The sequence below is a fragment of the Oryzias latipes genome, chromosome 2 (genome assembly GCF_053564925.1).
Source record: "Oryzias latipes strain Hd-rR chromosome 2, Olatipes_Hd-rR_3.1".
Taxonomy (NCBI): Eukaryota; Metazoa; Chordata; class Actinopteri; order Beloniformes; family Adrianichthyidae; genus Oryzias; species Oryzias latipes.
The window spans coordinates 44,178,172-44,191,688 of NC_136238.1; the positions used below are offsets into that span (position 1 = coordinate 44,178,172).

The 13,517-nt window shown below is 41.6% G+C and overlaps 1 protein-coding gene and 1 long non-coding RNA gene across 5 annotated transcripts in view; one reads left to right on the forward strand and one right to left on the reverse strand.

Annotated features, from left to right (window-relative positions):
* Positions 1 to 4,010, forward strand: part of LOC144988873 (uncharacterized) — a 385,609-nt gene extending 381,599 nt beyond the window's left edge. For 3 of the 4 annotated variants that reach the window (XM_078940117.1, XM_078940113.1, XM_078940110.1), the window contains exon 2: positions 1,166 to 4,010. In XM_078940117.1, coding sequence (XP_078796243.1) covers positions 1,166 to 2,415 — 1,250 coding nt within the window. In that variant the 3' untranslated portion in view covers positions 2,416 to 4,010. The remainder of the gene's footprint in view (positions 1 to 1,165) is intronic. The other variant, XR_013652927.1, reaches the window with a different exon arrangement.
* A 3,277-nt stretch (positions 4,011 to 7,287) lies between these two features.
* LOC144988936 (uncharacterized) lies at positions 7,288 to 10,767 on the reverse strand. Its single transcript, XR_013653034.1, has 2 exons — positions 9,570 to 10,767; positions 7,288 to 8,645 (listed from the first exon to the last, which is right to left on the reverse strand). It is a non-coding gene; the product is annotated as an uncharacterized LOC144988936 (long non-coding RNA).
* Positions 10,768 to 13,517: the final 2,750 nt, after the last annotated feature.

A 13,517-nucleotide genomic window follows, 5' to 3' on the forward strand; every position in this document is an offset into this window, starting at 1 on the left:
GGGCTCCTTTACAGGGGGACGAAAAATATATATGGTGCAAAAAGACCCAAAACAGCCTACACTATATGTTGAAATAAAAGATAAAGTATGATCTTTGTTTTCATTCTAAGATCCTGGACCTCATTTCTTTGCAGGTTTAACAATTTAGACAAGAGAAAAGGTGAAAATGTTCATGTCTGTCAGAGGAAAGTGTATTTATGCAGTGAGGAGTTTTAGTGCCATAAATTTAAAACATCTGGAATCAATGTGGCCCGCGAGTTAAAATAATTGCCCACCCCTGGTGCAGGGGATCTACCACTGCTGCTTCGGTGGGGCTCTTGGTGTAGGAATGACCGGGCTCTCTCTCCTTTATTTTTTACATTCCATCATCAACAGAACAGAATAAGGCAGAAAAAGAACAGAAACACCCACTGGAGCTCAGGTGTAAGATCACATTTGCACAAATAGTGTGCGTGACTGAAATGCTTTGTGTGTGTATTTGTATGCATAAGTATGTGCTTATTAAAAATATAATCAATCTAACTTAAGTCTAGCCTAAATTAATAAAGTGGTTCATTCAAATATACTCCTTGTGTGTCAGAAGATTCATAACCACATGTTGTAACAGTGAAATATGTCCAACACAAGAGGTCTTCAGCTCTCATCTGTTTGGTCAGACACGGTGAGTGAAAGAAGGCGTCTTTGTCAAGAAAGATAAACCTTCTCTTAATAAGAGGTGGTCTCAGGTTTAAATCAGTCCCAGACAAACAAACCGAACCAGTTTCACTTCGAGGTCTTTAGAAGTCCTTTGTTCTCAGCTAGAGTTGGAGAGACAGGGGCTACACTCCCCAACCTGGCCATCTCTTTCAGCTGTTAATGTCATTTAGTTTAGGTAAAAGGCTATCAAGTTTTTCCAGTTTCAAGTTTGACTCCTCCCCCAAGAGCACTTATAAACCTGCTTTTTCACCAGCTAATCCACAATTGACAATTTGGATCAAAGGTGAAATGTTTTCAATTTTAAAAATGATAATGTACAGATGGCATTTTTTAAACCTACTACTGTGATGGAAACAAACTGTATGAATCTTCACAGACAATTGGTGTTTTTAGATAAGCAGTTAAGTGTTTATTAACAACACACAAAGTCCTCAAAACATAAAAAGTGTCTCTGTTTGTTTTTCTGCAGTCCTCCCCCAGGATTGGGTGACTGAAGATCTCTGCAACCGACAAAGGAACTTCAGAGTTGAACTGGAGAAACCGGACCCTCCGCATTATAAAGAGGAACCGGAGGATCCAGAACCATCACAGATTAAAGATGAACCAGGGGAACTCTGCATCAGTCAGGATGAAGATCGCCTTGATCTGAAGCAGGAGACTGATACCTTGATGGAGATTCCTACGTATGAGGAAGATGAGAACAGTGAAGCAGATCTAAAGAATCAGCAGAGCTTTAATGTAACTGATAGTCAGGATGAAGAAGAAAACCAACATGAAGAATCAACATCAACTACAGATGAAGAGTCAGACCCACAGAACAGAGATCAGATGAAGGGAAGAGACAGAAGTCATGTCCAAAGTGTGGACAGCTCTCACAGTGAGTGTGACTCTGATGGTAGTAGAAAGGATGATTTGGTTAAGAAACACAAAGAATCTTCAAAACAGAAAAAACTTTCCTCCTTCAAGTCTGGCGAAAACTCAAGAATCGCTAACAAACCATTTAATGTAGGAACTCGATCAGGAGAAAAGTCCCTTTCTTGTAAAGAATGTAATAAAGGTTTTAGTGATTCATCTCATCTCCGAAGACACATGAGAACTCATAGAGGAGAGAAGCGATTTTCATGTAAAGAATGTGACGTTAGTTTTAGTCAAAGATGTAATCTGAAAACACACATGAGAACTCACACAGGAGAGAAGCCTTTTTCTTGTAAAGAATGTAAAAAAAGTTTTAGTCGTGTATCTCATCTCAAGAGCCACATGAGAACTCATACAGGAGAGAAGCCTTTTACTTGTAAAGAATGTCGAAAAGGTTTTAGTGAATCATCTAGTCTCAAAAATCACATGAGAACTCACACAGGAGAATGGCCTTTTTCTTGTAAAGAATGTGCTAAACCTTTTAGTCAATTATCTGAGCTCCAAAAACACATGAGAACTCATACAGGAGAGAAGCCTTTTTCTTGCAAAGAATGTGATAAAAGTTTTAGTCAATTACCTCATCTCCAAAAACACATGAGAACTCACACAGGAGAGAAGCCTTATTCTTGTAAAGAATGTAAAAAAAGTTTTAGTAATGTATCTAATCTTAAAACACACACGAGAATTCATACAGGAGAAAAGCCTTTTTCTTGTATAGAATGCAAAAAATGTTTTAGTGATTCATCTAGTCTCAAAAAACACATGAGAACTCACATGAGAGAAAAATTTTTTTTTCAATTTTAAAACATTTTAACATAGGATTTATTAAAAACTTTAAACTCAGAAAAACTTGACACTGGAACACAAGGTTTACATGAGAAGAGGGAAAGATTTAGAAAAAGTACACATTTTCTTCTATAAAGACAGAAACTAGCATTTTATTAAAAATGATGATTTTTAGATTGAAATATTTTAAGCCTTGGTTTTATGTTGCCATATACGTATGGGATATACCGCTTATGTACCTTCTTTAAAAGCCAAAAGTACTTAACAGTCAGTCCCATTCACTCCCACACACCCATTCACACACTGATGGCAGCTGTACTGTCTCACACTGGCACCAACCTATAACCACCAGGATCAATGTGGGGTTCAGTTTTGTTCAATGACACATGGACGGGCAAAATGGTAATTGTACCTGTGATATTCTGATCAGAGGTCGACCACTCTACCTCTGCAGCACAACCGATCACTTTGGTTTCTGTATTTCAGAAAATTTGAATATTTTCACTTATTTGTATATTTTTTTTTTGGGGCTGCACGGTGGCGCAGTGGTTAGCGCTCTTGCCTCACAGCAAGAAGGCCTCCGGTTCAAGTCCCGGCTGGGGGGGACATGAAAAACTACATCAACGGGGGACCTTTCTGTGTGGAGTTTGCATGTTCTCCCCGTGCATGCGTGGGTTCTCTCCGGGGTCTCCGGCTTCCTCCCACCGTCCAAAAACATGCTACATAGGTTAATTGGTAACTCTAAATTGTCCATAGCTGTGAGTGTGAGAGTGAATGGGTGTGTGTTTGTGGACATTCTACCCTGCGACAGACTGGCGACCTGTCCAGGTTGTCCCCTGCCTTCGCCCACAAGTGGCCGGGATAGGCTCCGGCAGCCCCGTGACCCCGAAAGGGAAAAGCGGTTAAGAAAATGAATGAATGTATATTTTGGTTAATTTTTGTTTTTAATGTTTGAAACTCTTGGGATCAAACCCTAATCTGCTCATATACTCCAAAGCAGCCCGAGCTTTCATTACATGAACACAGAACCACTGACTGTTGCCCCTTTAAGCAACAATTATCAAACCATTAAAAATAAAAGAACCAATATGTTTAAATCTGTGTAAAGATACTAGACAATAAGAGCTTTGCTGCTTTCATTGACAAAAATTAAAAAAAAAATTCCACAGTAGGAATTCTTTCAGATGTATCCACTAATAGAAATGTGTTGTATTGTATTATTAGAGTTAAATCTTGAAAGGATTCAATGTGGTTGTAGTTTAAGCTGAGATGATAAATATGTTGTTCATGTGTTACCATGACAACACTAGAAGGATTTTGTAGATGTCTTTAATTCTGACACTTTTTATGTAATCAGTGAACATTTGATTATTATTTTACTTTAAAAGTAGTAACCGCATTTTATATTTTGTTAGACCAAGTTAAGTGAGGACAAGATTTTCCTAAAAAATATCAGAAGGAAGTTTTCAGGCGGATAAAGAACCAGACTGGTGTTGTGTGTTTCATGTGATTCATGTTTTCTAGTAGACATTAGAACTGTTCCTCTGTTCTTCTTGGTTCTCAGTGTTCTGTTCCAATCTTATCTATGAGGAATAAAGTGGACGTGAATGTCAGTCAGAAGTGTGGAGTCTTTCCCACAGTCTGGGTTTGTGCTGTTTGTTGGTTCTCTGCTGGTTCCTAACCTGGACTCTGTTCAAAAATAGCAGAGCATGTGACGTTACCCGGGTAAGTTCAAGGGTAAATTAAAGCTGCAAGCGGCGTTGTATGGCCCGCAGGCGCTACCCACCCCTTCCCTCGCTGGCAATCTCTACTCACCTTCCGCTCTCACCCCCCGCCTCTACGCCTCACCCACCCTCGCTTCCCGCCTCTACGCCCCACCACCACCCTGCTGCCCTGGTGTTGGTACCCCCGGTGCTCTCACCACCCACCATTAACCAGACCCCACTTGCTTAGGAGCCACTTCATACTACTGACCCCCCTCCTCTTCGGGTAAGGCTGATCATAGATGCATGTGATGTGAGTGATGACCAGGATGTAGCCTCAGCCCAGTGCTTCTCAAATAGTGGGTTTTTGAAGAAACACCGTAGAACAGTAGCATTTGAAAAAGCAGAAAGTGGCTTTGAAGATGGTCAGGAGAACTTCTTTGAAGAGGAGGACTTCTCCAAACAACCACAACCTTAGAGGAAGTTTTCTGAGCATTCAGAGAATGCTTTTCAAATGACTCATCATTTTCCACAAGAAGCTAAGGAGTTTTTCCAAATGCATGCTGGGTATTCTTAGTTCTAGCTTGGAAAGCACTTTGTGGGATTTCCCTGGAAAACCTGCTTTATCAATCATTTTGGTCTCTTTTTCTTCTTCTAACTTCCATCTTGGTGACTGTGCAGGTCGCCATGGCAACCACTGTCCAGGTCAAAGGGAGGACCACGGCCAGAATGTCCTGCAGTTTGTCTCTGAGCTCTGACAGCTGCTGTCACATCCTCAGAGTCTGTCAGAGGACGGACATGGATGATGGCTGAGGGGGGGGGACTCACTGAGGGGGGGCAGGGAGGGGGGGTTGAGCAGAAAGTGGCTGTGATCCTCTGTGAGCCAGAGCTGCTTCATCTCACGCCTCTCCTCTTCATCTCAGCGTCTCTCCTCTTCATCTCAGTGTCCCTCCTCTTCATCTCAGCGTCCCTTCTCTTCATCACCGTCCCTCCTCTTCATCTCAGTGTCCCTCCTCTTCATCTCAGCGTCTCTCCTCTTCATCAGCGTCCCTCCTCTTCATCTCAGCGTCCCTTCTCTTCATCACCGTCCCTCCTCTTCATCTCGGTGTCCCTCCTCTTCATCTCAGCGTCTCTCCTCTTCATCAGCGTCCCTCCTCTTCATCTCAGCCATGTCCTGCTCCAGCTCCTCCTGATGACCTTTGACCCGCCTCTCTTCAGTTTCTGCTGGGATCTGATCTGCTGCTCCACATCACGGCTTCTTTTCTGGAGGAGACGGATCATCTGAGTGAAGATCTTCTCCCTGTTGGATCAGCAGAGTGATTGACGGCCTCCACCTCCTGTTGGAGCAGCTTCACCTCTTTCTCTCTGTCCTGGATTCTCTGCTGGATTTGTTGCTGACTCTCCTCCAGCTCTCTCTGCTTCTCAGTCCTTTCTGCTGCAGCTGAGACTGTTGGATGTCCCTCATGTTCTTCCACAGAGCAGAGAGAACAGATGCTCTTCTGATCAGAGCCACAGAACATCTTCATCACCTCATCATGACGGGAGCAGATGTTCTCCTGCAGGTTCTTGGAGGAGATTTTTGCTGAGCTGCAGAACAAACGTCTGACTGCTTTAACTGCCGTTGATGGTTTGTTGTGTTTCCCTCTATAGCTGCTTTGGTCTTGGTATGGTTGCTAGGTAACGCTGTCTTTGATGATGATGACGTCAGAGTGGCCTCTAGAATGGACTTTTTTCTGTGGAACCAGGAGCTGTAACCTTTAGGGCACTAGGACCCAGACAGAGATCCAGGCAGTGACGGTGTTCAGTGACGGACTGCGCAGCCGCACTTCCTCCAAACGCCACTATTCATCAGCGCGTGGAGCGCCAGAGTCCAAACAGGCTTAAGTAGATCAAACAAATGTGCTTCCATACTTCATCTGTGGATGACGGGTTGTTGAAATCCCACTGCAATCATCCAAGTATAGATGTATAAATCCCTTGTGCTGTCTTGGATGACCCCACCCTTACTTTGACATGTTCTCCCTACCATGACAAAGGTGGATAAAGGTGGAAAAATTTAATTTAATCCATGGACACCAGTGAAGATAACAAAAAATTGAAAAAAAAGGTTCAGAGCTCTGTCTAGTGAATCTAGGTGACCCAACTCCCAAGGGTAAAGTGCCTAGGATAGAACAAGGGTTACAAATACACTTTCTAACTTAATTATTTGCTTCAGTTAAGATAAATCACTTTTAGTTAAGTCAGTTTAAAAAGAACACGTAGTAATCAGACAGTTATTTTACTTTCATTCAAATTAATTCAATAAGTAGGTGTAACTTTGGTGCTGCTGTTAGATCGGCACCGCAAGGGATTGTGGGATACCATTCCCTTTGCCTGTCTGGACGGATTTGGGTTTAAGTGTGGCTTTTTGACCAAATGCGTTTAGTTATTTAGCTGATTTACTGTGTTTTGCCAAATGATTTTGTCCTACTATAATAAAGCATCTGCACCATGAGTGAGAGGATGAGTTTATATAGCACCCCTATATAAACTCAATGCATTTATGCACTCTGCATATTGTTTTGTTCTTTCTAAATCAGTATATCTACCGGCTCAAACTTAGAGACTTGAGAGTTCAAGTATTATAATCAATTAAGATGGAAAAAATATGAATTGAATTGGAGTAATATGACATTTAGTTAGATAACTGGGCTTAGAGGCAGAAACGAAAAGATTTGATTAGAGACAGTAATCTGCAGGATTCTGTTCAAAACCGTTTTCAATCAAATGAGTTCCAGTGTCAACCTGGTTGCTTTAGCCCATAAAGTGACTTATTTTTCTTCATTTTCTTCTCAAAACCTTCTGGTTGTTCCACAAATATTTCAGTCTCTTGGAGCGTCCAAATAGACAGTCTGTACATCCATTTGGTGTAGGATTGAACCTTCCTGTGCTGCTTCCTGCATCACACTTGTCATGTCTGCAGTGGGTGAAAAAGTCTCACTGAAATCTTCTTTCTGGTTATAGCCTTTAGCCACAAACCTTAATTTATATTTATCACCTCCATCAGCGTCAGTTTTAACAGCATAGACACCCCCCCCCACAGGTAACTTAGTGAGGCTGAAAGTCTTGTTGTCTATCAGTGACTTCATTTCTTCCTCCATAGCAGCTCTGACTCAGCTGATGCTACTGGAACAGAAATCTACACACATTTGGAAATGTCGTTACATTCAGTGTCATAGTCTGATTTTTATTGAACATTTGCAGAATACAATACAAAAATACAACATTTATAACAACACAAGTCTGAATACAAAATAAATTTGTTCTGACCTTCTGAAATTTTAACTATTAACAGAAATAGAAGTAAAAAGCAAACTAAGCAAACACAGAAATAAAAAATTAAACAAAGAAATTAAAAAAATAGAAATTCGAGGGTTAACTTATGTCACTAAACCAAAAGATTTACAGATGTTTTTTTGTATGCTAAGAGTTTTCATCATGGTCCTGTGAGCGGAATCCTCTCTATATTTTGTTTTCTCTTTTGACTTTAACATTCCTCATGACATGTTCAAGACAAAAACATTTACTCCTAACAAATCAGCCGTGGCTTGAATTTCTACGTCTGTGGCCCAAACACTAACGAAACACATTCTAGATTTGGTGATGTACTCAGCCACAGAGGAGAACTCACGCCCAATTACCCAGCTGTACAGATCGGGGTTAGTTTCTAATTGTTTCACGCAGCTAACTGAATTTTTGTGTGGCTGTTTTGGGATCCGCTCACAGCCTGAGAGATGGCCCTAAAGTAACAATTTCCATCTCCAATGATTCTTTGGTTGGTGCAGGGGGGCCCTAACAAACCAATGGGAGGAGCAGGTGGGGCATTAAAATTTTGGAACTCAATATTTAACATTGAGCACAGAGCCTGGCAGACATCCAGATTTAAAGGGTTAAAATAGAAAATTTCCTGCTGAGGTTCACTAAAAATGACTTCCTGTTGCTCCCAAACAGCTCACTGCCCTGGTGGAACGATCCTCTGATGCTGGGGAACTTTAACGTACCAGCAGCAGGAACAGGACCAGGCTCCTGGACCTCAGAGGTTACCAGCTCATCATCCGAGGAGCCAAACGTCACACCAACCGGTAGCACCAGCTGGTTCTGATGGGACGTTCTCTTTCAGTTCTGCAGAAAAGGAACCGGGCTCCCAAAGAAGGCAATGCTCCAACCTTTGAGCAGCAGCGGTGACCTCACACTAACATGGAAATAAAGATCAGATCACCCCCCCTCTGTCCCACATGTTCATAGTGATGGTCCTGGTAGGACAGTGAACATCTCATTTGTAGTTCCACATTCACAACGTGAAGAAACTTGGTATGCAAAGCATGTGTTACTTTTTTATCTATTTCAAACCTTTTATAGGTCAAACGTCTTAATAAACCTTTAATGTCCTCATTCTTGGTGTGACTTCCATAACCTTATGGTCCTGCAGAAAGGGTCACTCAGACGGGAAAGAAGCTCACAATTCCCCTGGCAGACATTTCTATCACATGTCTGGGTGCTGACGTCCTGCAATAGAAAAACATACACATTCTTAGTGTGTATAGAAATGTCTGAGCTGCATTTGTTAAAGATGAGAATGACATGTCAATCATACACTGAGTCTACTAATCCATAATGATCAATGAGCCGTTCTTCTCTGTCATGTCAGCATCAGTCTGTCAACCATTTTTCTCCTGGTTTCATCTGTCAAAGACTTGCTTCCATTAGATTCAGGTTTTTGGCTGAGAATGGATTCCAGCAACTAAAAGCACAGATGGAACCCCCATCATCCCATGGACTAGATGATAACCCTTTGGTTTTAGGGATATACAAAAATCACTGCATTGATTAGAAAGAAAATACTAGAAACAGGTGATGTCTCCAGAATTTTCCTACTAAGAATCGTTGGAATTGAAACATTATTAAGACATTTTTTTGTCTTTTGTTTTTAATTAACCCCCACACATACAGTTAAAAGGGTTAAAGTGTTAACAGGCTGATCGATGCTGTGCTACGTCGTGTCCAAAAACTGAAGAGCTCCTTTCACTTTGAGCAAGCAGGAAATCAAACCTGCAGTCCTCACCTAGCTGATATTCAGGACAACAGTTGGAGAAAGAAAATGTTCTGCAGACAAACTCTGACTGTACAGCAGAGGAAGAGGAGGAAGAGGAGGCGGGAATCTCTGAGGTCTGGGGGTTGGAATGGGCTCAGACAGCAGCTCGGTGTCGGTCGGTGTGCTCGGTCTACCACAGAGTCCAGAAAAGACTGATCTATGGTCCATTTAATGAAAGTCCCCTTTAGAACTTTGAACATTTGTTTAAGGTCGTTTTTAGCTACATAGAGACAGACTAACCCAACACGTTATATGCTAAAGCTAGTCGCAATTAGCATTTAGCTGCATATTGTAATAAAAACGATCAGTTTAAAACATCTAGAAAAATAATTACTTACATGACATCAGTTTCTACAATTTTAAACAGAAAGTTGATGAAAACCATCGTAGCTCCAAGCTTTCAGCGTCAGCTCCGCTCCTCACCAACATCTGACTCTCTGACGTCACTGAAACGATGATTCCATGGTTCCTCTGAGGACACGCCCACTCATCTCTGATTGGATGGATCATTGTACAGACAGATAGCACAGCAAATCAAAAAATACATACAGGTTAGGTTGTGGGGCAAAATCAAAGTTTTACAACAAACAAGACCATACAAACTATATTCCCAATAAAACTTGTTTCTGTTTCTGTTTTTTATGTTTCTGTTATCAAAAGCTGCAGAAAGAAGAGACTCAGCTTTTTCCAGCATCTTCAACAGTTTGTCAGAGCTTCATCCTGCAGAAACATCAGCAGAAGAGAAGCAGCAGCCATGAAGGGACTGAGGACAGAAGGACATCAAAGCAGAATCCAAGCAGCACCTTCATCCACTCCAGCTGGAGGATGGTGTCCTCCACCTGCAGCTGGACCTGGCTGTCCTCACAGACCATGTGGCCTCATGGATCAGAAGGTTGAGGGTTCAAATCCCTTCATGGTTGGAGGCAGAACTTTGTTTCTTAATCTGCAGTTGGTGAAGCTTTGGAGACTGAGTGAGACACCTGCTGGCTGTTCTTTGTAACTGCAGCTTCTAGAAACCTCTTTGTTTCTGTTTTCATCTTTTCCAACAGTTTGTTTTCTTCACATGAAGCCTAAAGAAATGTCCTCAGAATGATGGAAACAGTTTTTCTGCAGCTTGAAGCTGTTCTGGAAGATTTTCTTCTTTAGTGCAGAGAAATCTCTCCTTTGATGAGACGGAGGAACTGCAGCAACGTTTCCTGGAAAACCTCCACATTTCACTGAAACCATGTTGGAACTTTGTCCATGAGGTCACATGGTCTGGAAGAAGCCCCAGTTCCAGCTGACAGAAGTCTGCTTCTGATCCATCAGATCTACCTAGCAACAGAAGCAAAGCTTCACGTGTTGCAGCAACAGTTTCCATGTTTGGGAGGATCTTCTGAAGAACAGCTCAGTTCCAGATCACATCAGGATGTTTGATGTTTTCTTCATTCCAGGAAATCATCTGTGTCTCCTTTGATCTGTGCTGAGTCAGCACTTTGACTTCTTTTCAACTTTAGATCCATCATTTACAATCAAGGATTTATTGATAAATAGGATTTATTGACAGAAAATAAAGAGTAAATGTATTTCTCATCCAGCAGTCTTTGTAAGTCTTTTATTTTGAAATTCCTCAAGGATGATCATCATGGTGGGATTTCTAGATCTGCATGAACTCATCCTGAATCCAAAAGACACTGGAGCATCAAAGAATCCAACCCATCTCTGCCAACATGAGGCTCTTACTTTGAAAAGTCTCAGACTTCCTGCAGGGAAACAGGCTTTCTGCTGCTGCACTGACAGATGTGCACGAGCTTGAAAGAGCTTCCTGACTGAGGAGCTGCAGACTTTCTCCTGCAGAGCAGCAGCTGACTTCAGCGTCGTCATGGGAACACAGTCTGCTGCTGCTTCTGGAAACGTCTTCAAGGCTGTGGTGGGACTTGTTGGTCTGGAGGACAGATTCTGGGAGCAAATGCTGCTTCAGCTTCAAGCTTCAGCTCTTTTCTTCTGGCAGAGCTTAGAAGAAATGGAAACCTCCTTTGTTCTGACTGTTTGCTCCAAATCCCAGATTCAGGAATTCCTCCAAGAAGTTCAGCTCAGAGATCATCAGCAGAGAAAAGCCTGAAGTTCTGATGACAACAGAACATGATCAATATTATTGATCCACATGGAATCCAGAAGAAACTCTGAGGTGAAGACATGAAGACACAAGCTTCAGAGACATGAGGACAAGTCAGAGTGGATTCATTCTGGACTTTCTTCTCACATCTTTGTCTTTGATCCTTCAAATCTTCTGAAATCTGATCATCCATGGATTGTTTTTGTGGGATCAGATCCAGAGTTGCTGAAAGTTCTGCTGCCCTCTGCTGGTCAAAGTGTCCAAACAGCAGAGAGGAGATTCTCTGGGATTCCTTGGAGTCCAGATTCTCCTGGATGTGAACAGTCTCTGCTTCTGGAACAGAAGAGTCCTTCTCAGAGCAGCATTGAGGATCTGTTCTGTCCGGCTGAGAGCGCTCCCTGCTGGTAGGAGACAGAAGCACATCAGCTGCTTTTCTTTGGCCGTTCAGAAACAGTCTGGAGACTCTAAAAAACCTCCACTTCCTGCAGAGCATCATGTTTGATCCCCTTCCTTCAGAAACGGCTCCATTGTTCCATGGCTCAGCAGTTTGACTAAAGCAGCTGAGAGTCTGGATGCAAACAGACCTCAGCAGCTCATCCAGAACGCCATGACAGAAGCACATGCAGCAGCACGTGCACGCTCCCAGAGAGCAGCAGCTGATCCAAGTCCTGAGACCTTTCTGTTCTGCTTGGAGCACACTTCAACATGAACTTCATTTCCCATCATTCCATCTGTCAGGAGAGAACAGCTGCAATCAGCTTCCTTCAGGAATGACTGCAGGTAGAAGGATCTTTCATTCTTCAGCACCACCAGGACCCACATCCAGCCCATCAACAGCCAGAACATCAGTGACATCAGCGTCTGATCTTCATCACATCATCATCATCACCTCTACGTTTTTACAATCTGATGGATTTCAGTCTTTCTGCAGCTTCTCATCAACTGGATTGTCAAATATTTTCATTTCCTGTTTTATATTTTAAACGTTGAAGAAAAATCTTTCCAGTTTTAAAAAGATGAGACTAATAAAGTTCTTGGAAAGACCCTGTCTGCTGCAGGAACTGTGCAGGTGCATTGTGGGTAACAATGTTCTGTTTGGGATATTTGCTGGATTCTGGATGTTGACAGTTGTGTTGGTCTTGATTGTTTAGCGTTGTGGTTTGGATGTTTGTTGTTATTTGTAGCACAGATGAGTAGGTTCTTCATAGACAACATGTTGCTCTGCCAATGTGCCTTTGGGCCAACTTGATTGGGCTGTTTGGAAGAATAATGAGGAGAAATGAGAGCCTCCATCAGATCATGTTTCTGCTGTTTTTCAGAATCTGAACCTGAAAGCTGTCTGTCATATTTATGCAGCCTTTTTCAATAGAAACTGATCAAAACTGCAGATTCTATTGATTTCTCCATCAGATTTATGTTTACTTCATTCTATCTTTCAGTCACAAACACACTGGTTATATTTTAATTTATCTACTGATACTATTCAGCCTGACAAAACATGTATGGGGCTGTTTTCACTGTGTGTGTGTGTGGGGGGGGGGGTGTGGGGGGGGGGGTGGGGGGGGTGTGTGTGCGTGTGTGTGTGTGTGTGTGTGTGTACACACAAGTGAAGAAAACAAAGCAACATTTCAGTTCAACATTATATTTCTGCTCAGCAGACATGCAGACGGTGGAAAATAGTCAAATAAAAACAGGAATAACAGTTCTTCTAATGTGTGATTTTTTCCTTGATATTAAAACAGGGAATAAATATTAGTAGGCTGAAAGATCATATTGTGCCTCAATAATAAATTAGCCAACACACAATGTAAAGATAATTAAAATACAACATTGTTATATTTCTCAGCATTGATTAGTCATTTGATATACTCTGCATTTTGGATCTTAACTGAACTGTTTATCTGAATTGTTACCTACAAATACACATTGGTATTTATTAATCATTTTATTTTAGGGTAAACGTACACTACAAAATATCCATGAGAATACTAATAAGGTACCAGAGTGAAAAGCAGCAGATTGAGAAGAGTTAATAGATAAAATCTTAACGATACATATCTCTACTAAATGTTAACTTTACTAGATGTTAACTCTACTACATGTTAGCTCTAATAATTCAAAACAACTCATTTCTATTAACAGGTACATTTAAAATAATTCATTTTGTGAATATTTTTCCTTTATGTAGTTT